Source organism: Nematostella vectensis, chromosome 5, assembly GCF_932526225.1.
Source record: "Nematostella vectensis chromosome 5, jaNemVect1.1, whole genome shotgun sequence".
NCBI classification, from domain to species: domain Eukaryota; kingdom Metazoa; phylum Cnidaria; class Anthozoa; order Actiniaria; family Edwardsiidae; genus Nematostella; species Nematostella vectensis.
In genome coordinates, this window is record NC_064038.1 from 12,485,750 (window position 1) to 12,510,617 (window position 24,868).

Below are 24,868 nucleotides of genomic sequence, written 5' to 3' on the forward strand. Positions count from 1 at the left end.
GCTTATTTAGCGATTACGTATAAGCCAGAATTTTTTTCGTCATAAAGGCCTTATTTTCATTTTGTTGTCGTTCTCTGGCGTTACGGGCGAAGTCATTTCTGTGTTTATTTGGGCTTGAATTTGTCACTCAAAAAGTCATGTGGTCCGTTAGTACAAGTCGCCTATTGGGATAATGGGGGAAACTGAGTGGAATTTCATTATGTTCACCTGAAAGGCAAAAGAACAATGTGCACATGCTCTGCCAGGAAATCTCGATTTTTATCAGCTTAAAATGACATATAAAATAATAATAAAAATAATAATAATATAAAAAAGGGTATTTGTCGTTCTATTTTCTGATATTTAAAGCACAGAATAAAAGGTATCAATAAAATTACTTGAGGAATAGAAATCACTTGAGTTAGTGGGATGTTCGAGTTATTCGGAGTTTAAGTTTAGTAAAAAGTTAAGGTGGGTAAAAAATGACATTTAGTTAACATTAACGGTAGTTGCAAGAAAAGAGTAAAGAAATATTTTATTTACTTTTTTCTCTGGATTAAATAAACACCGTGGTAGAGCTTTAGTATAACTCTAGATTCCCTGTCAACCTTTATTGTTGTTTTCGTTCAATATTTGAAGACAAATTTATATGTAGAGAAATCTCGAAGCACCCGTTTAAAACAAAATGGTATTTCATTTACACTAAGAACTGTTTTTTACAAGAACGTCCAGTCTGATATTTTACCAAATTCTAAGAATACGCTAGGAACATGCCGAGGCTGAGATAGCGGAAAAATATTCATTTTTTGAGTCTGATGCGTTTTAAAATGGAGAATCAAATATGTGTTCATAATAACCGTCTTAAATAGTATTGCTATTGATCATTTGTGTAATTTTCTTCTAATGATTCAATGTGTATATCATATTTTTATTGAGACTATCAGATAAGAGCCATCCTCAACTGAAAATTAGAAGTTCTTATAAAAAAGAGTGTGTAGTAAACTCACTTGAAATAATTAGCATAATAAGATTCAAATCAGCCGATGAAAATTGGTGCTCTCGCTCTTGTAGCCCGCGTGCAGCCGGAAATAGTTCCATTTTTACTAAAAAAAATTAGCTGAAAAAAATTATGTAGAAAATTGTGTTAACTGTACTTTTCGTTACTCTTCCATTGCGTTAGGTTTGTCACGAGGGTCGCCTGGCGCATTACATCGACGGCAGTGACGAGGACTCGTCCAGTTGGATGCGATTTATAAGATGCGCGCGCAACAAACAGGAGCAAAACCTCTTCGCGTTCCAGTACCTCGGTAGCATCTACTACCGCGCATTCAAAGATATCGCGCCAGGCACAGAGCTGTTGGTCTGGTATGACGAGATCAACCCACAGTACATGGGGATACCGCTGGAATTACGCGATATGATAGGCGCGGAATTCTCTCCATCTTCTGACGTCATGAGAAACGAGGGTTCGGCTGCGTCGGTAATACCCCTTGAATTGGGGATTCTCACCACACCGCATGCGCTATCAAGCCAACCGCTGAAACGTGGCTATGACCCACTGGCGCAGCTGCAAGTCCAGGAGTTCGAGCATGCACACAAGAGGAAAAGGGTGTCGTGGTCAGACTCTGAGGACGTGTCTCCTATTGGTGGAGAAGCTGGAGATGAAATTGAAGACTCGGGGAGAGATGCGCCTGAGGTTAAGTCGCAGTTTGAGGAAGCGCCGTCCAGCATTTTCCGTTGCGGCCAGTGCGGGAAGGCGTTCGCGCAGAAATCCGTGCTGCAAGTGCACGTGTGCACGCGCATGGCAAATAAGCCGTATCAGTGCGGGTACTGCGGGCTCTCATTCAATAATCCCACAGAGTTGCGTGCGCATGCGGTGTCACATTGCAGCGAGAAGCCGTTCAAGTGCGGCTACTGCTCGCGGTCATTCTCTGGCGCGACTACTCTGAACAATCACATTCGCACCCACACGGGCGAGAAGCCATTTAGATGCGACAGCTGCGGGAAGTCGTTCTCTCAGGGTTCGCAACTAAGTAGGCACCAGAGGTCTGGAGATTGTTCAGATGATAGGGATTCCATTTGAGTGACACCATATCTTCTTGAGAACCATTTATTAGAAACATTCCATACACGCCAAGAGGGAAGCCAATTTGCAGGCAAAAAAATCCAATCAGCTGAACCCGCCTAGATTAGCCTGTTCTATTATCAGGTGAGCACATAAAAGAAACATGTTGTATTTATGTAAAATAAAGTTGATGTTGACTGCAGGAGCCCATTTTAGCGTTAGAAGAAGATTCGAGTTAGACTCACAATTCAATCAAAAGCATTCCGTTCACGACAAGAAGGAAGCCAATTAGCAGTCAAAGGAATCCCCATCAACTACAGGAACTCATTTTAGTATTAGAAGAAGATTCGATTCAAACGCACGAGATTATAAACATTCAATTGAAATCCACAGCATTTTCATTTATGTTTTGCTGTAATTAGAGGTAATGGGCTTTGGAGAAAGAATCTTCAAGCGAGTGAGATATTTTTAGTGTACAGAAATATTAGCTCACATAGTGGCATTTTGCTGACAAATAGCTAACGACACCTTACCGAATATAGAAACAATAGGGGTTTTAAGACACATTTCAATATTTTGACATATTTCTTTATATAATTTTATGACTCATGTATGAGTGTAGCAGTGAAATAAAATGCGTAAATATAGAATGCTGTTTTTGCCTCGTTGTTCCGCCTTTATTAACTCTTTGAGAAAACAACAAATACCACTGGTATTTTCTTGGTTCCTTACTAAAAGAGCGTTGTTCTTATATGCCCAAGTACCGTAACTGCTAGGGATACAGCTTGTCACTCTCGTTTCGCTTCAATGAATGGCTGCAGGGTTTCTAAAACAGTCTTCTGTAGCTTAACAAACATTATTGGGTGGCTAATTTTAATGTCTGTTATAGCAAGGTTGGTTCCGTAACGTACAGTGGTATAAATACTAACAGATATCCTCCTCCAGACCGAATCAAGTGGTTGCCTTTGTAGGTTTGCCATTTAATTGAGGTTCACAAAAAGTGTAGACATTAAAAAACGTGTTTTACAACTTTCTCTTGTATCATTCATCAGTGTTTTAACTAGACGCTTCAAGCGGCAGAACTGATTTTCTAGTCTTAATCTACATTAACCTTAACCGAAGGGACGTAAAAGAACCACTGGGGACGCAATAAACCATCTGGCAGTGACCACCCCCAGTGACAATGCTTACTAACCGAGGTCCATATGCTAGAAAAATATAAAGTCGGTTTAATGTGCTACCCTCGATAAACAAAGATAACAAAGAAGGCCAATGCCGCCATTTTATGCTCCCGCTCATATGCATCAAAGCATCCATTTCCATCGGCTAATTCAAGCGAGTTACCAAAAAAGTTAAGATCAAATATCATCAATAACATATCAGACTTTATTCGTAGATTGTTATTTTGAAGTTTCTCGCGAATAAAGCGCTGTATTTTCAATGATAAACAATAACAAAGGAGTGGTTGATCTACATTCTTTAAAGAATGCCAATAACGCGCCATTTTATGTTCCCGCGCGCACAATACCGACTCACTCAAATAATCAATTCAATAAGCCAGTAACTGAGATGCTTTCAATGAAATATCGTTAATAAAGTATTAAAATTAAATAGTGGGTGGTCATTTTAAAGTTTTCTTGCAAGTAAACCGATGGAATTTCAATTGTAAACAATAATAAAGAAGTGGCTGATCGACATTCTTTAATGACGCTTTCGTGATAAAAAGTAGGTAGTGACATAACCAATATCTCTTACTTGCCGTTTAATAGAGATGTGCCACCAGTAGTCATTTCGTTGAACTCTTACCATAAAATGAATAGGTTTCGAGTGGTAACTGGCGAGTATTTAGGTCTTTTTTCTACATAATAAAGCGCATCTTTGTTTATTTGTTATTTGAGCTATATGCATGGTGGCCTACGTGACGTATGAAATGCCCAAGGACCTTCGAGAAAGAGCTTCTAATAGAATGCGTTTAACCGTTAGTAACGACTATTCGCTCTGTCAATGTTATGCAACCTTTTGAATTTTGAGGTAAGTTAGAGAAATACCTTTCATGATATACCGGAAGTTTGATAGAAATATGAATCATAACTTTCATATTATTTCAATCAAAAGAGTTTCATACTTTTATAACAATACTTTTTTGCAACAATCATTTATGCTTAGAAACATAATTCAGCAAAAATTAAAATAATCATTGGACCAATAGGAGTTATTATGATACAAGGGTAAAAGGAAAAAATTGGCTTTATAAATTGACAAATATCATTTTAAGTTGTCCATGTGGGAAAGAAGCGTTTTTGTATTGCGTAAGTACAGGGTTAGCTTAAACAGTTTGCTTAAGTTGTTAAAGTAAAACCAAATTATCCCTTTATATCAGGTCTGTTTATATTGGTTTTTGTATTGGAAGTTGGCTTGCAGTCGAGGAAAAGGAACAGGTGCTTTTTTTGCTTTTTTTTTATGTATGAATGTAAGAGATTGCTTTCTGATGGACGCGGAGTTACAAGTCCTCAATAAATTGTGCGGCATTTGTACTGCAAGTACAGATTACTAAAAACATGTTTTCTTCTACATTGGTAAACATGAGCTATGGTTTAAAACAAAACAAGTGCAGTATGCTATGATCATGTTTTTCTTTAGTTCACGTTAGAATCAAACATATTATCAACTTATCGATGACAACTTCAAGTTGTTTATTAAAAGTTTTCCATGTTTTTACCATAATTTAGATCATGACTAAAACATTATAATTTGATACTTTAATCATTAAACTTGTTTTTAGATACAAGGCACAAGAGCTTTAAACAAGGTTATTTTTCAAGTTTTTTTTTTTGTTCCAAACAAGCTGATCAAAATTTTCATTGGCTAGTCTTTTCAATTGAAACTAGTTTTTCAACATTTTTTTGTATGAACAATAAACTCTTATATATAATAAGCGCGTAACAAAAGACGGCATAGCTTCCATGTCGTGCCTAAGAAAGCCCCTTTATTCAACACAGAATGGTCGACACCGCTTGATTGCGTCCACTTTTATTATTAACCCATAATGAATTCTTAATTGAATTTTAAAAGAGTGCCACACAAAAAGTTTCACTCGACCGTACAATCAAAGCTTCATCGCCCCAGAGAAAAAAACAATCATCAAAACATTCGCGAATTGCACGCTTCTCGAATACGAATAGGAACATTCAGTCGGGCTTTGCCAAACACGTTTGATAGTCCTAGTAATTGATTTTTTTTCTGCCGTGAAATTAGAATAAAATCACAATACGTTTGGTATTTGAAACAAAGCTTCATTGTTATCGTACGACCCTTACTCAATCAAGCTGTGTGTGACGTCACATTGATTGACATTTGCAACTCAGCCGAGAAAAAAAAAAAGGAAAATAATTTAAAGAGTATGTATTAATACTCGAGTGATTTGGCAATGCGTATAACATACTGTGCCGTTTTCGTTCCAGAATTGCCCTACCTTTTTACAGTGCTGAATTCCACGAAACTTTAGGTGAGCTGTGCTTTTTCTAGTTGTCACTGCTTCATAACGTATCCATGCTTTTTATTACTGTTCAAGTGTGATTTTTTTCAGTATGCGTTTTAGACATGTGATGGAAAGTTTACGGATGTTGTCTTTCGTATCAGATGAGTCAAACTTTTAAAGTTTAGTGACATACTATGCCAAAGAAGCTTGGTCTGAAAACTGATAATAACTTACTAAAGGTAAATGTCTTTAAAATGTCTTCGACTTTTGACAAAGACCTCTGATTCATTCGACTACCCACAGAAGGATATAAACAAATACGTTGAATTCCAATAAACGAACATTGATGCGTGGGCGGAAAAAGCTTAGCTTATTCAGCACTAATACACTCTAATGTCTTTGCCCCCTTTAATATCTTCTTGACTTCTACAGATTGACTGTTATTCTCTTTGACTAGTACAGTTTGTTGCTTGATTTGTTTGGAAATAATTTTACTAGCTTTCCAGGACATCTTATTACAATTTCAATCAAACAACCGTGAAAAACTTCTTTCTACTTCACCATAAATTTTCAAAAAGATTTGATCTTTACTGCGAATCATTCTAGGATTGTTTCGAATTAAACTGAAACTCGATTATAGTTTAAGCAAATAACACTATAATCTAATTGTCTAATGCTTATGTATTTTTATGATATTACACTGGCGATTTAATATTTTTTTTATTCTTGTAATAATTGCCTAGCTGAATTTTATAAGGGTACGTCCAGATTCTGGTATTTCTCGCATGCTATGTCCTTTTACTTATTGCATTATATGTTATTTATTCAGATACAAAACGCCAAATCCCTTTTCCCATCAAGGTTTTAATGCTCGTCGGTTTTATGCACTTTGTTATTTTGCTCTTATCAAAACCAAATCTTACTGTAATTTATATTCACATAATTTTTAAAGATAAGTGCTTTATTTTGCTCAGTGAACGGAAAAAAAACTTTGTGCCCTGGGGGAGGGGGGGCTCTTTAGGGTAAAAATGATAGGGAAGCTCGTCGGGAAACTCGAAAAATACCCCCCAAAAATACCTGCACGGCCAAAAAATTACTACCCTTAAAAATACCTCAGAAGCCCTAAAAATACCATTTCTAAGAGAATAGCCTATTTTTTTCTTGGTTCCCACTTAAAAAAATACCTGATTTAGAGATAGAGATTTACGACGAGCATCACTATCAGGACGACATGGGAAGAGCCCCCCCCCCCCCCCCCCCCCCGGACCTTTGTGCCTCGCTCAGCCCTCAGAATCCGCATCTCTTAGTTCATAGCGTAACCCCTCGACCCCCTCGCAATGTGCGTGCAACTACGTGCTAGTGAAATGCATGCTGGATTTGTTGTCTCAGTGAAAAAGGATATTGGTGCCTGCTTGCTAACTAAGCGCCACAGCTGCCTAGCCCCTGATGTTTTTTCGGTTTTCCTGTGGTGTTTCAGGCTCCCTGTGTTTTATGATATGACGTAACATAGATACACTTTCCCCAGCCCCTGTTGCCTCACGGCCAACCACGAGAGTCCCGAACAAATACCGATACTAGGTTGTGGCCCTCGCTTCCTTTTCGTCTTCTGCGGCTCTTACAACCTTTCACAGATTCGCCATTTTTATGTTACGAGGGGGGATTGGGTCGAGTTGAAAAGCGAACAGCATGCTGGGACGCAATTCAATAATGGTGTCGTAAACATTTTGATGAAGACCCCCCCTCCCCCCAACATTGAGTACCACTGCGAGGTAGGACGAGCTACCTGAGAGAAAATGGTCCACAAAAATTCAAAATGTCGGCTACGGGCCAAATTTGCCGTGTATTTACTTGCATCAGCCCTCCTGACTTAACCCGCTGGCCTTACTCTATATTCAAGCATGAACTTTGTATTATAGCGTAGATTGCTATGACCCTCAGACAATCGACTTCTTGATCATGCTAGTTACATTCAACACAGGTTCTTTGCGTGACAGTTATTTCCTGTGTGTATGGCATTTTGTCTGGCAGACATGATAAATTTCGAGCAACAGCCAAAGACAACCGAGTGGTTTTGTGGGCCAACTGTTTTCTTAAAGCATAAATATGCCCACTATTTGCGTTTAAAACCAACTGGGAGCTGATTTATGGAGTGTTTTCTTGGAGATTGTTGGTATGTAATTGAAGAGGAAGGTTGAGCTTTGGCTTTGCGAAAAAATTCTTTGAAAGTATTTTTTTTTCAGGCTTTTATGGGGTACGAAGCCAGCGATTTCAAATTCCCCACCCTTGTCTCTCTCATGTGTAGATAAAACGGAAACAGATTTAATACGATTTGGTATTTGATGTGCAGTATTAGTCCTTGGTTAGCCACTAGTCTGGCCCACCGTTATTTGGCTAAACGACCGCGCGCGTGGCAAAAGGCGGGAAAAATATTGGCCGCAGTTTTTCGTCTAGTTAAACTCTGAAAAGATGCAAGGTTTTTTTTTATATAGTTTGTGGATTCTAATAATTAGACCTCTCGGCCTGTTGGACTATGATTTTGAATAGAGCATTCGGCTTATGGTCTATTGAACCTAATTCAATTCTCATTCAATTAGACCTCATTATAGTCCCAATGTTAAATATCCTGAAAAAATACGTATGGTTAACACAGGAATTTACAAATCCTTATCATTTCAATATTAACTAATCTTTTGTTCAAGAACATCATTATCAATAAAATACTCGGTGTTCAATTCAAATTAAAAGTTTTATGGATTATTTCTCCTGAATTTTGTAAATAAATTGATGTTTTAAATGTACATTTATACATTTAAGTTTGTTTAAATAGAAAAACTCCTAAAATCATATAATATGTTTTTGCCGAAATTTATAACATTTTTTATCGCCCATGAAGTATGTTCTGCTGAGTGCTTTACTCTTTCAGGCGTAAACTTGAGTTTAATAAATTCGTACTCATTATGATAATGGTCATAACTGTTACAATTAACTCTATGATTTAAAACAATATTCTTTTATTGAAGATATCTCATCTATCGCAAATTTAGGGTTGTTTTTCGAACCGGTTGTCTTGGCAACATTGTTAGTGACGAAAACAAATAATTAAAACAAAAATTGTACAGCTGGTATATAATGCAGAACCACTTGACTCCCTTTACTAAGCGCTCGCTGGTTCTATTACGCTTCCACTTAAAATACTCTCATATTTCCACTCTAGAAAGCCCCGGCTTGGCGCTGATGGAGCAGCCAGTTGAACAGGTGGCTGTCACAACCTTAGGCTCGACCAAGCACTTGGGCCACAAAGGGCCTGGAGACCCAAAAGAATTCCACTTCACGCCTGAGTCCGTGTTATCATTCCTTTACGGGAAGAACACTGTTCAAGTTGTAGATATCGAGAAAGAGCGTTCAACGACCATTGAGAAAGGTAAGGAGAATTCATTCTGCCAATTTTTTACATAATCATTTAAGCTTTTTCCCTGCTAGCAGAGGCCTCTTTTCTCTGTATTTCGCTGGGCTGGAGTTCGCGAGGAAAAGATACCTCTGCCATGGGTCGAAACTGTTTCTGTTGCGCATGCGTGAGCGTTAATAAGCGACCGACGTGCCAAAACCCGTACCATCGCGCGAAAGCTGTCAATATGCTTTGCATTGGTTTAGTCGGAAATCATGAATCAAACTCCGGTTAGTTCTCCTCTCCGAAAAAAGAAAACAACTGTTCAATTTCAATCACCTACAACGTCACTAAAAAGTTTGAACAACAAACGCAGCAAAGACGAGTTTTGTCTTGTTTGTGGGATTAATTTCAAGACATCTGGGCAGGCGAGTTTCTTTAATGTAAATATCGCACAGTTGGATTCGAAAAAAATGTTACAAAACTTTTTGGTAAACTTAGATCAGCTGTTCCCAGAAGAATATGCAAAACCTGTAAACGGAAGATTGACTCGTTAGTCAAAAGAGAGAAAATTCTGAATAAAGATAAGGCATTGAATGGCTTCTTTTATAATTCGTCGCGTGATATTTCTACGGAGGACGCCGTTTCGAATGCGGGCTTATTATCCCGCAGCGGATATACGTTTTATGCATGCGCTAGTCATTGTGGGCTCAAATAGTGTCCAGTAATTAATGAACAGAGCATGCGCTCTGGATCTCCCGTCCACGATTGTGGACGGCGGTTTGATCAAACGAACTTGCGACCCATGGCAGAGGTATCTTTTCCTCGCGAACTCCAGCCCAGCGAAATACAGAGAAAAGAGGCCTCTGCTAGCAGGGAATTAAGCTTTTCGCATTACTTTCAAGTTATCGAGGTCGGGTCGTCTAAAGTTTGTATTTCGCCTTTCTAGTAATATTTGGCTGCATACCCTTTCTGAAACACAAACTCTTTTTTCGCACAATAACAATATAAAATACAAATGCCAATACCACCCCCTGATTTCTATCGTCTCCTATGCCATCCTTCCTATGCCATCTGTGCGCGTATTTTTAACACACCACAAACGAAGTTCAGCATTCCAACACACTGTCTTCAAACCGAGTTTATCATTCTAATACCAATTTCAGAACCCAAAAAACTCTTAAAAATTCTAACAACAAAATTGTCTTTTCCTTTACCCTGTTTTGCAAATGGAGCTCCACCGGGTAACAAACTCTCCGAGCGGCGCGGTTCAAAATTGAACTTAGTATTTGTTGTTCATTTTTCGTGATGTCCGTGACAATTGTTTATGGTAAGTTTTTCACAGACACACGTGCCCCGTAGAAAGTCTGTAAAAAAAAGCTTCTGAATTATCCCGAACAAAAGGGAGTGGGATCAGCTATCTACCGAAGTGGAAAAACGCACGCGCTAAACGCACGCAAGACTAAATAGAGGAGCCATTGCTGGAACAAATTTAGGTATTCTATGCTCTAAGATGTGGGGATGAGAGCTTGCGTGATATCATGAGTTTTTTTTTACACCGCCATGGTACTTTTTTCCTAAAATTGAGTCGGGAAAGTTTTGCTATAGACGCTAGTTGCAGTAGCGAACAAATTGGTAAAATGGTAAAATGGTAAAATGGTAAAATGGTAAAATGGTAAAATGGTAAAATGGTAAATTGGTAAAATGGTAAAATGATAAAATGGTAAAATGGTAAAATGGTAAATTGGTAAAATGGTAAAATGTCACTGTGTGCTGGTAAAAACTTACATACAAAACTAACTGTTGCGCTGTTATATTTCCCCTCGCATGCTAAAAAATCAATTTCTAGATTAAAATGTGTGAAAATTAATTTGAAATAATATTTTGCAATTTCCTGATTTTGTTTTCAACGAAGTGGACAGACAATTAGTCTGCCGCAGTCTGACGCAAATAGAACATTCTAAAATAAAGTAACGTAATTGGTATTTCTTCCATCTTTGATAGAAGAACAAAATTACTTATTATATCTTTTTCTCGAAATCGTTGCTTCGAATTAGTGAAAAGACTCGCTTGTGATGCGTCTTGAAGGATTAACATCTTATGCCGTATAATCCAACAATTATGACAAATCAAAGGAACCACGTTTTCCTCTTGAATGAAACTACTTGGTATTAATCCACCCTTTTAAAAGTATTATCGCCTCTGTCTTTTTCTAGATAAAGCTGACCGTTGGCTGACCTATGCGATCCAGTCCATCCCGGCCGAGGTACAACTGTGTACGTCATCTATCCCTGGGGCCAAGTATGGGATATCAGCAAAGCGGACAATCCCAGAAGGCACCTGGATAGGCCCTTATGAGGGGAAAAGACGGAACCTGGAGGAACTCGCAGACTGCGAGGATACGGATTTTGCATGGGAGGTGAATATTACATATATCATCACCACCACCGTCATCATTAGACCATCATCACTATCACCGTCATAATTTCCATCACCATCATCAATTTCATCACCGTCACCATCATCATCACGTCATCATCATTACCATCATTATCACCATCATCATCACCGTCACAATCATCATTACCATCATTATCACCCACGGCAAAAAAGTCCTCGTTTTCCATTAATTTTCTAAGTTAGAAAACGTATAGAAAATCAGCAATAATCTTGAATATTCTTTGGATTTTCCCGTCTTGGTAAAATTTGAGATTTTCCATGGCGTTTTCCTCGCATTTTCCACATCAGATAATCTCACATTTTCAGGCTCCGTTAATCTGAGATATTCCAGGCACCTTCCTCGCATATTCCTTTGCAAGAAAATGTGGAAAAATCCATCGCGTTTTCCCGGCGTTTACCGAGAAGGATAACTCGAGTAATCCAAAGAAAACGCATGGCAAATTAACCCTGTAACCCCGTTTGGTCGCATTTTCCTCGCATACTCCTTGGTAGGAAAATTTGGAAAAATCAATCGCGTTTTCCCGGCGTTTACCGGAGAGGATAACGCGAGTAATACAAGATGCAAGATGCCGGTCCCTTGCCTGAAATAGATCCTCCCGGACAGATTGGCGGAGTCGTTGTGGGGATCTGGCTTTGGGCTACCTGTGAATTCATGGCGCGAGTACTGGGTCCAGGGGGTGGAAACGAGGCAAAATTCAAATTCAAAAGAGAACTCGGTCGGATCAGGGGCTTTGTGAGCTTTATAGCTTGTTTCAGCTGAGTTTTTGCGAAAATTTCTCTACAACAGCTATAGAAACTGGCCTTTACCCATTTCAAGGAGAATTCAAGTCGAAATGGTGAGTATTCTAGTGGAAACACTAATTAATTACGAGCGTTTTGGCATTCAAACAATCACTCGTTGAGATGATGAGGTTGTGAAAAAGCCAAATAGGTTTCATCTCGATAATGTTATGTGTAAGTTTGCTTTTCAACTCAAGTTTAAGATTGAGAAAATGTGGACAAAGTGTATCCTCCTTTGTATGTGTGTTTATTATACGCGTCCTCTCAAGGCACGTCGATTTGGTAAATAGCCATTAAACTAAACTAATAAATAAGTAGAGACTTGGCCAAGTAAAATTAAAAAAAAAACTTGTTTCCTCTCCCTGCCTGTGTAATTTTTGGGGCCACTTAAACAAATATGTGTTATTATTAACTAAGAGGCTATAGAAAATATAAGTAAATTAGTGCCACTTACATTGAAAACATTACAGAATAAACATAAGTAGTTTGTGATAATAAAATGCTCTGAAGAATGTAAAATATACCTTGTTGTCTTGCATACATGTATTGTCAGACAACATAATACAGACAATAAAATAAAATGCCACCCGCCCACAATTTTGTTTTTCTAGAAATCGGGATTGGGTACACCAACTAATAATCCCAAAGAGTTGAATTTGCACCCACTCATGGATCATGGTCTCCTTACCCTGAGCATAAGTTCTTATATAACAAAAACTTTTAAAATTTTAAATGTCCATTTATCTATTCATTGCAGAAATGAAATAACACCAAGCGTCTTTTGCCACAGAGGAGAGAGAAGCAAAGCCAGGATGCAACATGATGATGGGTTATCCAGCTTGTGCTTAGAAGACCTTGGGGTCTTTATATCAACAACTAGATGTAAGCATGAAGGGACATTTTTGCTTCGATTGTAGACTGTGAGATTTCAGTAAGCAAAGCACCAGAGGCTCTCCATGGCTGGATCACTGGAAAACCTGAGTAGTATTATCTAGAATTTCATGGCATTTCATACAGCCCTTCTTGCCATGCTTCTACAGTAAACACCTGCAATAAGAACCTACTTTTTTGTGAGTTACTATAGCCTAAACATGTTTTTATATGAGAGGTGCTCAGTGATATTTTAGGCTATTTACTATAGGCTCTTCCTCTTATAGAAGATTCTTATTTTTATATGAAGTTATGGTAACATGTTGGCAGACTCATTGATGTAGATTTTAAAAAGAGCCTTCTAAGTTTTCTTTTTTTTTTCCTGACCATCCTCATATGTAACTGCTCCAAATGCTTGGCCTAAAAGGTTCTTATACAAAAATGGGGTTCTAATTTGAACATTTTAGACCAACAGGTTCTTGTACACAGGTGCTCACTGCAGTTGTAAAAGTTCAATATGTTCTATTTAAAAAATATCTTTCTTTTTGGACCCTCACCTTGTGGCATTTATCTTTTTAGTAATGCCCATTTAGTTATTTTTTATCGAATGTTTTTTTTTAAAGAAGCTCAGCAATTTTACAAAGTGGAAGAGGTATTGCACAGTACCTTTTATACTAAAACTATATTATTGTTACTAGAAATGAGGGGGTTTGTAGGTATTCTTTTACGTTCCAATTGTTTATGCGAGTTATAATTATAATAGTTTAAATACTTATTTATTTGACAACGATTACAAGTTATTATTTAATATGAACGATTATAATGTTTTATAATGATTATAATGTTTATTCAAAGTATGAGACTATTTTTATAGTAGGTAGGATTTTAAACAGGGAACGTTTACAAGAAACTATTTATGTGCTATGTTGTAAAATTACGATACGATGTGACATGTTTTAAATAAATTTGAATTTTATCAACATGTGTTGGTTATCTTTTAATTGCATAGACAACTCTGAGGGAGGAAAGGTAAAAGGTTGATGATCCAGCGGGAAAATGCTTCGAAAACTCGAATAATCCTATAGAGAAAATGCTGGGAAAAGTGGAATTTTCCGAAATAATCCTGTAGGGAAAACGCGTATTATCCTCTAATTATTTGGAATAATCCTATAGAGAAAATGCTGGGAAAACTGGAATTTTCCGAAATAATCCTGTAGGGAAAACGCGCATTATCCTCGAATAATCCTAAACAATAATCAAGTAGGAAAACTTACATTTTCCGTCTGGTAAAACGCGAGTTTTCCTTAGAAAGAAAACTCGCATTTTCCTGAATTTTCCCATTCTGGAAAACGGCACGTACTCCAAACTTGGAAAACTGTTAGGAATATGCCGAGGAAAACGCGCGTTTTCCGATCGGATAATCCGAGGAAAATGCCAAGATTATGTTGCGTTTTCTGCAAATTATCCGAACAGAAAACGCGGATATTTTTGCCGTGACCATCATCGCCATCATCATTACCACCATCATCATCACCGTCACCATCGCTACCATCATCAATTCCATCGACATCACTGTTACCATCGTTATCACCATTATCATTACCATCATCATCGGCATCATCATTACCATAACCATCACCATCGTCATCACCATCACTACCGTCACCACCCATCAACACCATAACCGAATAAACACCTGCGTGAAGGCTAACATCACCGTAATTTTCACTATCACCGCTTACATCCCCGAAAAAAATAATCGTCTAACCCCCTCCCCCTTCTTTTGCGCCGCCTCTACAGATCTACGCAGGAGGTTGCCCATCCATTTACATCGATGGCAGTGACGAGAACCTGTCCAGCTGGATGCGCTTTATAAGATGCGCGCGCAATTTCTCAGAGCAAAACCTGTACGCTTTCCAGTACCTCGAGAACATTTTCTACCGCGCCTTCAAGGAGATTCCTGAAGGAACAGAGATGTTGGTTTGGTACGACAATAAGTACCCTCAGTACCTGGGTATCCCGACCGGTCTGGAGGAGATTGAGTTTATTACCCCCTCCGGTAAGACTAACACGCCTTTTAAAGCGGGCACCTTAAGAAGGAGTTTGTTTCTCGGTTGCCGCTACTTTCTAAACTAAAGCCCCGTGAAAATAGCGTCAGGTTTGACAGGGATAGTAGTTTGTGCACTGTAGTTTGTACGTGTATTGTTCGCCATTTTGGGAGGCTTGACGAAGTAGCTCACCAACATTCGATTTTGGCCCCGTTTACTTTTGGGCTTTAGAGTATAGCTGGCCAATTTTGGCGCCGTTTGTATGGAGATTTAGGGTAATGCTGGCCAATTTTGGAGCCGTTTTCTTTTTGGCTTTAGGGTAATGCTGGCCAATTTTGGCGCCGTTTTCTTTTTGGCTTTAGGGTAATGCTGGCCAATTTTGGCGCCGTTTTCTTTTTGGCTTTAGGGTAATGCTGGCCAATTTTGGAGCCGTTTTCTTTTTGGCTTTAGGGTAATGCTGGCCAATTTTGGCGCCGTTTGTATGGGGCTTTATGGTATTATTGGCTGAATTTGGTGCCGTTTGTATGGGGCTTTAGGGTAATGCTGGCCAATTTTGGCGCCGTTTGTATGGGGCTCTAGGGTATTACTGGCCGATTTTGGCGACGTTTTCTTTTTGGCTTTAGGGTAATGCTGGCCAATTTTGGCGCCGTTTTCTTTTTGGCTTTAGGGTAATGCTGGCCAATTTTGGCGCCGTTTTCTTTTTGGCTTTAGGGTAATGCTGGCCAATTTTGGCGCCGTTTTCTTTTTGGCTTAAGGGTAATGCTGGCCAATTTTGGAGCCGTTTTCTTTTTGGCTTTAGGGTAATGCTGGCCAATTTTGGCGCCGTTTGTATGGGGCTTTAGGGTATTACTGGCTGAATTTGGTGCCGTTTGTATGGGGCTTTAGGGTAATGCTGGCCAATTTTGGCGCCGTTTTTATGGGGCTCTAGGGTATTACTGGCCGATTTTGGCTCCGTTTGTATGGAGATTTAGGGTAATGCTGGCCAATTTTGGCGCCGTTTGTATGGGGCTTTAGGGTATTACTGGCTGAATTTGGTGCCGTTTGTATGGGGCTTTAGGGTAATGCTGGCCAATTTTCGCGCCGTTTTCTTTTTGGCTCTAGGGTAATGCTGGCCAATTTTGGAGCCGTTTTCTTTTTGGCTTTAGGGTAATGCTGGCCAATTTTGGCGCCGTTTGTATGGGGCTTTAGGGTAATGCTGGCCGATTTTGGCTCCGTTTGTATGGGGCTTTAGGGTAATGCTGACCGATTTAGCCGCTGTTTACACGGAGCTTTAGGGTAATGCTGACGGATACTGCGCCGCTTGCACGGGGCTTTAGAAGCTTGCTTTGATTGACAAACCTTGGAGCAGTCTACGGACTGAGTGTGAATTAATGAGTGCTGTTTTGCTAGGCAACGGGCCGAAGCTTTCACCTATTAACAACGGCGAGAAATTTGAGGCAAATAACTCTTCAGAAATATTAGTACCTAGACGTTTGGCAGCGCACTTTGAAAAGCAAAAAAAAATTGTTGCCACTTCAAGAAAGAGTCTTACAATAATGTGCTAGTAATTATACTTTTTCTGGTACGTTTCTGGCGACTTTCTAAACTTTCGAATTTTTGGGCAACTATGTCATAAGCCAAGAAACGAAATGAAACTTTCCCTGCCGCCTCTACAAATATTCCCCTCAAAGTCAGAAAATTGTTGAGACAAAAACACGCAATACCGAGATACAACAAATGAATATTTGACACAAGCTGTATTTAGTAGCTCCAAGCACCTGTTAACTTATGACTTTAAGCTCGAATATCCAGGAAACGATAGAATATTATTAAGAAGTTTGTATGAGGCATTTGTAAAGTAATACTTCAAAAATATGTGCCTAACGTCAGTATGTCAGGAGGGCTCGGCAGAATAAAGTAATGTTCGCGTATAAAAATATTTTTTGTGCACTATGTCATAAGCAGGCACGTATCGCTAGTTGTTCTTTAGTTACTTATCTATTTATATACGAAGTAGAAACTTGGTCCGTTTGCCCTTCGCCAAACGAGACACGAAATTCAAACCCACGTTGTTTGGTTGCTTTCGCCGGAAATTATTCTAAGTGTGCTCCCTCGTGTTTAGCGGCTGAATAGGGAAAACCACCAGCTTGTAACATTCCATGCATGCTTAGTCAAGCTAGAAACTAAATGGTAACGCCGTTTCTTTCCGTTTTTAATACCCTCTTCCGTAAAAAGATGAGATCGCGAACAAACTTAAATATTACTTTGGCTTACGATAAGACTGTTAAACCGGTTCTTGTGGTAGAATTTCTTGTTTAAGTAAACAGACTCTTTTCATAATTTAGTATGCCAATTTTATTCTCATAATCTATGTCACTAAACAAAGCTGATATCAGGCCCATACCCAGGGGGGTGCAGGGGGTGCGAACGCACCCCCCCACACACACACACACAATGGCCGAAAGTCTACTTTCGGTTCTCAATAGACGTGCTATTCGTAGACAAAACTATAAAGCATAAGCTAGATCACTCTGCGTATGTCATTAATCCATAAGTCAGACTTTATTTGTAGCTAAATCCGACAATAAAAGTCCCGTGGAGATACTGCAAAGGCATAAAAAAACCCTTTTTGTTCTTTCGGGGGTGGTCAGAAAAACAGAAAAAAAGTTTTATCAGAAAACTTCCTCCCCCCCCCCTCCTCCTCCTCCCCCAGGAAAAATTACGTCCACTTTTTCGGATTTCGCACCACCCCCCCCCCCCCCCCCCCCAAGAAAAATCCTGGGTACGGGCCTGGATATCGCACTAGTTTTAAGGGACGTGGCTTTCAATTTCGCCTGCCGGTAGTTCTGGCGCTACCTTGAGGAAAAGGAAAGCGGGTTCCGCGCTCAGCGGACTAGATAGGGCAAAAAAAATCCAGAGGCCGTCCTACTAAACACAGCCACATCTGCACGACATGCTGTGTGTGGGAGGCAACATGTGGAGAGGACCGTACTCTTGCCGAACACCAGGGTCCAACGAGGCGTACCCCTGTTGAGGAGATAGACAACTTCAATACATGAGTTATTTGGGCGTAACACAGAGTATCACAGGAGAACGCTGCATTTGCCAAGTGTGTTATCGTGATTTTACCTAGATTTTGAGTTTGGCGAATCCTGAAATAGATTTACATGAAAGAATATTTTTTTTTCATTTTTATTGTTTCAATCATATGTAAGTATATTATTTGTGTAACCAAGCAAAGTAATTCTTTAACACGAGTGCTAGTTGGGGAAACAAAACAGGTCCCCATTTTCATAATGTACAATAAAAATTATATATTGTGCCTGAAAATCGTTACTTATAGAAAGACCGCAAGTAAGTACATTTATTGTCTCATAGAGAGGATTTCGGAAGACTGTCGTGAGTAAATCACATTACTTTTGTAATTTACTGCTATAGGTTTTATACACTATGCATACACTATAGCCTGCACATCAGAATTAGACTTGAGGCTCTAAGCCCTATTTTAACAAAAATACGCCGATCTAAGATAGCTCACCGATAATGTAAGCTCTAACTCAAATACGTTCTCCAAATCAGGTTATTTTATCAATAAGTATCAGAAATAAAGAAAACTTAGGGAGTGAAAAATAGTGTTTGATAACAAAGACGTAATGGCGGCAATTTGTTGTTGCTGCTACCAAAACATCAGTAGATAGACGCGCCTTCCTTTGACTTTAACATTTTCAAATTTCTTGATTAAAACACAAACACGTAAAACCGATAAGTTTTCACGAGACTAGGCAAGGTAATCACCTAGATATATAAAGGCAAGGTTTAATGCAAGGTCAACAAGAATTTCGAATCAAAACTCGACACCAAATACGGGTTCTGTCTTCAAAAAGGCCTTACAACTCACAATCTACAAACAGTGGAAGCAATCGCATATACTTACCAATGAGGCATAACACTTCTAAAATAAACTTTACCTTTTATCTGGAAATCAGTGACTGTAACTCAGGGAAGCACCTCATTCGCCATTACCACTTGACGTGTCCATGGTTCCGTTTTCGGCGCCATTCTCGAATGCACTGTTCTGTTAGCTAGTCGCGTGAATTTCTCGAGAAAAGCGCCGCTTTTTTCACATGATTCTTGCACCAGGTTATAAGTTAAACACGATGTAAAATATCATACCGTTATCCAAACGATTGATATTCATTTCAGTGAAAAATTCCCCTAAAACCGTTGTAAACCCGTTGCTCTCTAAATGCATGGCCCGGGTGTGAAAACTCATTAATTCACACTCAGTCCGTAGACTGGAGTATGTATTCTTGGGAGAGGAACACATGGTCGCTCACACGTTAAAATCTTATTTCTAGGTGAAGCTGTTCCCGGCAGCATAAAAAACAGCAAAAACAAGAATATAAACAACAACAACGATAACAACAACAACGAGATCAAAACTTCCATGTCGTGTCTTTCCAAGCTGAATGGCGTCTCGCCGACACCGCACACGCATGCGCAACGCATGTACAACCAACATCAGATCGAGGCTACAGAGGTAGGCTTCTATATACAAAAGTATCTCAAAAGCAACCACCCTAGAGAAGCCCCCGTTGATCATTGATTGATCATTGCCCCTCTCTCGAAGGCTTACCATAGAAATTATGTATTTGAAAAGATCGGCGCTGCAGCAGTCTTCGACGTTTGATCACGTCAATGAAAGGTGAACATAATGATAATGATAATGATAATGATAATGATAATGATAATGGTAATGGTAATGGTAATGGTAATGGTAATGGTAATGATAATGATAATGATAATGATAATGATAATGATAATGATAATGATAATGATAATGATAATGATAATGATAATGATAATGATAATGATAATGATAATGATAATGATAATAATAATAATAATAATTTAATTCACTCTGTACTTTACACAGTTTGAGTTAATAATTAAAGGGAAAATAAGTACATTGAGTCTGGAATCCGGAATAACAAGTAGTTTTCGAGCCGGTTCCAGTTAAATATTTATCTAAATAAAATCTCTGTCAGCCTTTTTCATAGTCTCCTCGCAGCCGCGAGTCGGTCACGCAACGTTCCCCTGAAGTGTGATTCTCAATTTGGTTTTAAATTCTGTCTAATAAAATGATTTAAAAAAACCTGAACACTCTCGTCAACTCTCAGTAGCCTGAAAGGGGGACCCAGTTGGCGCAGTTGGCAGATGTCGCTCTGTAGTGCCTGTGCTTCTCACCACAGGTTTCCCGGTTGCTCTGTAGTGCCTGTGCTTCTCACCACAGGTTTCCCGGTCGCTCTGTAGTGCCTGTGCTTCTCACCACAGGTTTCCCGGTTGCTCTGTAGCGCCTGTGCCTCTCACCACAGGTTTCCCGGTCGCTCTGTGGCGCCTGTGCCTCTCACCACAGGTTTCCCGGTCGCTCTGTAGTGCATGTGCCCCTCACCACAGGTTTCCCGGTCGCTCTGTAGTGCCTGTGCCTCTCCCCACAGGTTTCCCAGTCGCTCTGTAGCGCCTGTGCCTCTCACCACAGGTTTCCCGGTCGCTCTGTGGCGCCTGTGCCTCTCACCACAGGTTTCCTGGTCGCTCTGTAGCGCCTGTGCCTCTCACCACAGGTTTCCCGGTCGCTCTGTGGCACCTGTGCTTCTCACCACAGGTTTCCCGGTTGCTCTGTAGTGCCCTGTGCCTCTCACCACAGGTTTCCCGGTCGCTCTGTAGTGCATGTGCCCCTCACCACAGGTTTCCCGGTCGCTCTGTAGTGCCTGTGCCTCTCCCCACAGGTTTCCCAGTCGCTCTGTAGCGCCTGTGCCTCTCACCACAGGTTTCCCGGTCGCTCTGTGGCGCCTGTGCCTCTCACCACAGGTTTCCTGGTCGCTCTGTAGCGCCTGTGCCTCTCACCACAGGTTTCCCGGTCGCTCTGTGGCGCCTGTGCTTCTCACCACAGGTTTCCCGGTCGCTCTGTAGTGCCTGTGCTTCTCACCACAGGTTTCCCGGTCGTTCTGTAGTGCCTGTGCCTCTCACCACTGGGTTCCGGGTTCGATTCCCGGTACCGACGTGAGTTGAGTTGGTTTGTCTCGCCTTTGCTCCGACGGGTTTTTTGCCCGGTTTTCCGGTTTTTTCCTCCATAAAACCAACAATTTCGATCTTAGATATGATCCGTTGTCAGACATGAGTTGTTTGGAGGCTGCCTAAGGCGCCTTCCCATGCTTTTAACTCGACCACGTCTGGCTCTGCGCTCTCGTAATTCAGCATCTAGCTGCGATGAGAGTGATTAGCTACTTAAATTTATTTATTTATTAATTTATGAAGCAAGAATGTGTTGGACACTCAACTCACCCGTTTTTTTGTTCTCAGGCGAATAAAAACCAGATGGAGCACCACTATCGACATCGCATCCAATCCCGACACTACACAACACAGCACTCGCGTTTCTCGCAACCCTACCACGTGACAAGCCACGTGACAACCCAGCCCCCCAACTACCCTTCCTATCAGCAGGTGCCACCCCATCTGGTTACTAGGGGCAACGGTGATTTCGTGGTACGCCCCCTAGTCGGCAGCGTCAATCCTCCACAAGCCATCGTGAAACCTGTTACTGTTATGAGCAGCGTGACAGCACCAGGTGATCTCAAAGAACCGTTTCGTGACGGAAGTGATTTGAAACAGCGCCTTGGAGGATTTACAGGGTCGCCTAACGGAAGTGTTTCTGTGAACATCTCAGCTGGAATACCTCCTCAAAATATGATGGCAGGTGTTATGAGTAGTGGGCAAGCACGTGGTACATCTGATGTGGCCAGAAACACTAAGTCACGTGATTACGATCCAGGCTCATCACAGCCGCTACTGGTCACTTCCGTTCAGCTCGGTAATGGACATACTCGGGAGTCCTTCGTCGGGCCGCACCGGAGAGGGAGGGTCTATGCGCGTGCGTCAGCTAGTCGGAGCGCGGTTGGACGTCACGTAGGTACGTCAAGTGTTCGTATAACTAAGGAAATGTTTGTGGCATTTTTTTTAATTTTTTTTTTATTCATTTTGTAGGTCTGCCTCCATCTCCATATTCAACCCGCTCCAAAGAAGCATTGACACGGAAACTGTCCGATCCACAGCCGCATCAGCCATACAGCGTCGAGAACCTGCTCATAAAACACTCAAGCGGCGTTAGCCCTGCACACCACCACACCCAGGGGGCACCCAACCGGCTGGGCCCGCAAGCACAGATCACCGCAAGTCCAGTCCCCACTCACCCTTCCCCAAACTCTACTTTTACGTGCCAGCAATCCGTCATGGCAAGCGGTCATACCACACCACACAATGCGCCCGCCTCTAGCTCCACGTCCGCGCTTCCTTCGAGTCATGCAACACAAATGCAAAGCACCGCAGGACATCACCTCGGTCACGCAACATTTGGGTCTGGTCGTGCAACGGTCACGCAACTTTCAGCCGTTACCGTAGGGCATCAGCTAGGTAACGCAACGTTAGGATCTGGTCACACAACGGTCACGCAATACTCAACGGTCACCACAGGTCCTCAGCTTGGGAACGCAACGTATGGACCTGGTCACGCAACGGTCACGCAATACGCAACGGTCACCACAGGTCCTCAGCTTGGGAACGCAACGTATGGACCTGGTCACGCAACGGTCACGCAACATTCACCGGTGGACCTTAACAGCCAAATAGAATCATCTCAGAAGCCACGCCATCCATCCAGCTGCAGCAGTTCCGGGCATGCGCACGAGGATGACGAAGATTCCAGAAGCGACTCTTTGAGCACCGAAAGTAAAGAGGATAACCGGAACTTGATGGATGAGATTAGCATGTGGCGATGCAAGCAGTGTCAGAAGACGTTCACTCAGCGCGTGCTACTGCAAGTGCACGTGTGCCCGCGACAGCCCATCAAGCCGTACCAGTGTGGACAGTGCGAACTCTCCTTTGGCACCTCCCGCGAGCTCCGAATCCACGTAGACACGCACGCCAGCGAGAAGCCATTCAAGTGCGGCTTCTGCTCGCGCTCGTTTGCGGGCGCAACCACTTTGAATAACCACATTCGCACCCACATGGGCAAGCGCCCGTTCTACTGTGAAAGGTGCGGGAAGAACTTTAGTCAGGCGGGGCAACTCGCACGACATCACCGCACGCCTGGCGACTGCAACGAACTATCACAGTGACGTCACATTTAAGCATAACTTCATTGTCGCATTCACATGGCATCTACACACGATGGCACAAATGCACATGACGTCACACCCGCATATTACGTCACATCCAAACATAAAGTCTCATCAGCACCTCTTTTTATTACGCCACGTGCGCCCTTCAGCAGACAAATATCAGAATCATGTAAACACGATGTCACAGGTGTACATGACGATCTATACATAACGTTACGCCTAAGCACATTTAAGCATAACGCCTAAGTCACATTTAAGCATAACGTCATTGTCGCATTCACATGGCATCTACACGCGATGGCACAAATGCACATGACGTCACATCCGCATATTACGTCACATCCAAACATAAAGTCTCATCTGGACCTCTTTTTATTACGCCACGTGCGCCCTTCAGCAGTCAAATATCAGAATCATGTAAGCACGATGTCACAGGTGTACATGACGATCTATACATAACGTAACGCCTGTATATATTAGAATCTATATTAGAATCTACAGTTTAATGCCTTCAATTAATAGATTTTATTTGTTTAAGTATAGTTTGTAGGCAATGTCAGCAAATGTCAGTAGCCAAATAAATTAAGTGCAGCATGAGCCAACGAATTTGTATAATTATTTTGCGAAAGTTAGTGAAATATTTTATCATTTTCGCAAAGTTTTGCGAAATTTAATACGAATAAGTGGCCGCTATAATAAAAAGATAAGGCCCTTGCCAAACGTAACCAGCCCCCATTTGCATTTGATTGTTGCTCGGGGGGTATGATACAAAAAAATTGGGAATATCGGGTATTTTTTGGTCTTTGCTGCTTCAGGACTATAAGTTATTGCAGAATAAATAGGGATAACTTTTTGTCCAAATACATTTTATTTCCTGTACTTTGTTTCCCATTTTTTCATATAGAAGCGGCTGGTTGCCATAAACAACCTGTTTATTTACAGTTTGTTATCGCTCATACCGCCTTAAATCAACAACTAAGAAAGATGATACAGAAATAACGAGCTCAGTTACTTGTCTTTTATTCAGCTTTACAATAGTAAAACAGCATTCCAACCCTAATACTGAAATCAGTTTCTTTATGTTTTTATGTCAGTGCACAATAATTGTATTTGAGACATAGATACTGGGTTCATGACTTGCACAAAGAGTTTCTTTAAACAAATAGATTACTACCTCAGCCCTGCAAATCATTCCAATTACAACATATTATTTCCTCAGTTCAGAATCGTAGAGATAAGAAATCGCTTTTCTTGTTCAATCTGATAAATACTTCCTATCGTTCTCAGCGAACTAGGGGTACTATACTACCTATCGTCCTCAGGGAACTAGGGGTAGTATACTACCTATTGTCTTCAGGGAACTAGGGGTATTGTACTACCTATCGTCCTTAGGGAACTAGGGGTACTATACTACCTATCGTCCTCAGGGAACTAGGGGTACTATACTACCTATCGTCCTCAGGGAACTAGGGGTACTATAGTACCTATCGTCCTCAGGGAACTAGGGGTACTATACTACCTATCGTCCTCAGGGAACTAGGGGTACTATACTACCTATCGTCCTCAGGGAACTAGGGGTACTATACTACCTATCGTACTACTTATAGCGAACTAGAAACTAGTTACAAATTTGATACCATCTTGTTA

At 40.8% G+C, this 24,868-nt stretch overlaps 2 protein-coding genes and 1 long non-coding RNA gene across 7 annotated transcripts in view; all 3 read left to right on the forward strand.

Moving 5' to 3' along the window:
- The window catches only part of LOC116619198 (putative histone-lysine N-methyltransferase PRDM6), a 19,061-nt gene extending 16,945 nt beyond the window's left edge, over window positions 1–2,116 (forward strand). For both annotated transcript variants that reach the window (XM_032383713.2, XM_048727455.1), the window contains one exon: window positions 1,160–2,116. In XM_032383713.2, coding sequence (XP_032239604.1) covers window positions 1,160–2,062 — 903 coding nt within the window. In that variant the 3' untranslated portion in view covers window positions 2,063–2,116. The remainder of the gene's footprint in view (window positions 1–1,159) is intronic.
- Window positions 2,084–24,100, forward strand: LOC116619195 (protein glass). Of its 4 annotated transcripts, XM_032383709.2 has the most exons (9): window positions 3,983–4,075; window positions 5,506–5,549; window positions 5,684–5,761; window positions 8,737–8,943; window positions 11,124–11,326; window positions 14,818–15,076; window positions 19,403–19,584; window positions 21,405–22,014; window positions 22,089–24,100. In XM_032383709.2, the coding sequence occupies exons 4-9, from the start codon at window positions 8,757–8,759 to the stop codon at window positions 23,216–23,218; spliced, it is 2,571 nt and encodes an 856-aa protein (XP_032239600.1). In that variant the 5' UTR covers window positions 3,983–4,075; window positions 5,506–5,549; window positions 5,684–5,761; window positions 8,737–8,756; the 3' UTR covers window positions 23,219–24,100. The 4 variants fall into 4 exon arrangements, with proteins under 4 accessions (XP_032239601.1, XP_032239602.1, XP_032239600.1 ...); XM_032383711.2 differs by lacking the exons at window positions 3,983–4,075; window positions 5,684–5,761 and adding an exon at window positions 2,098–2,188; XM_048727454.1 differs by lacking the exon at window positions 3,983–4,075 and having other exon boundaries at window positions 5,408–5,549.
- On the forward strand, window positions 11,390–13,997 carry LOC116619199. Its single transcript, XR_004296564.2, has 2 exons — window positions 11,390–12,203; window positions 12,905–13,997. It is a non-coding gene; the product is annotated as an uncharacterized LOC116619199 (long non-coding RNA).
- Window positions 24,101–24,868: the final 768 nt, after the last annotated feature.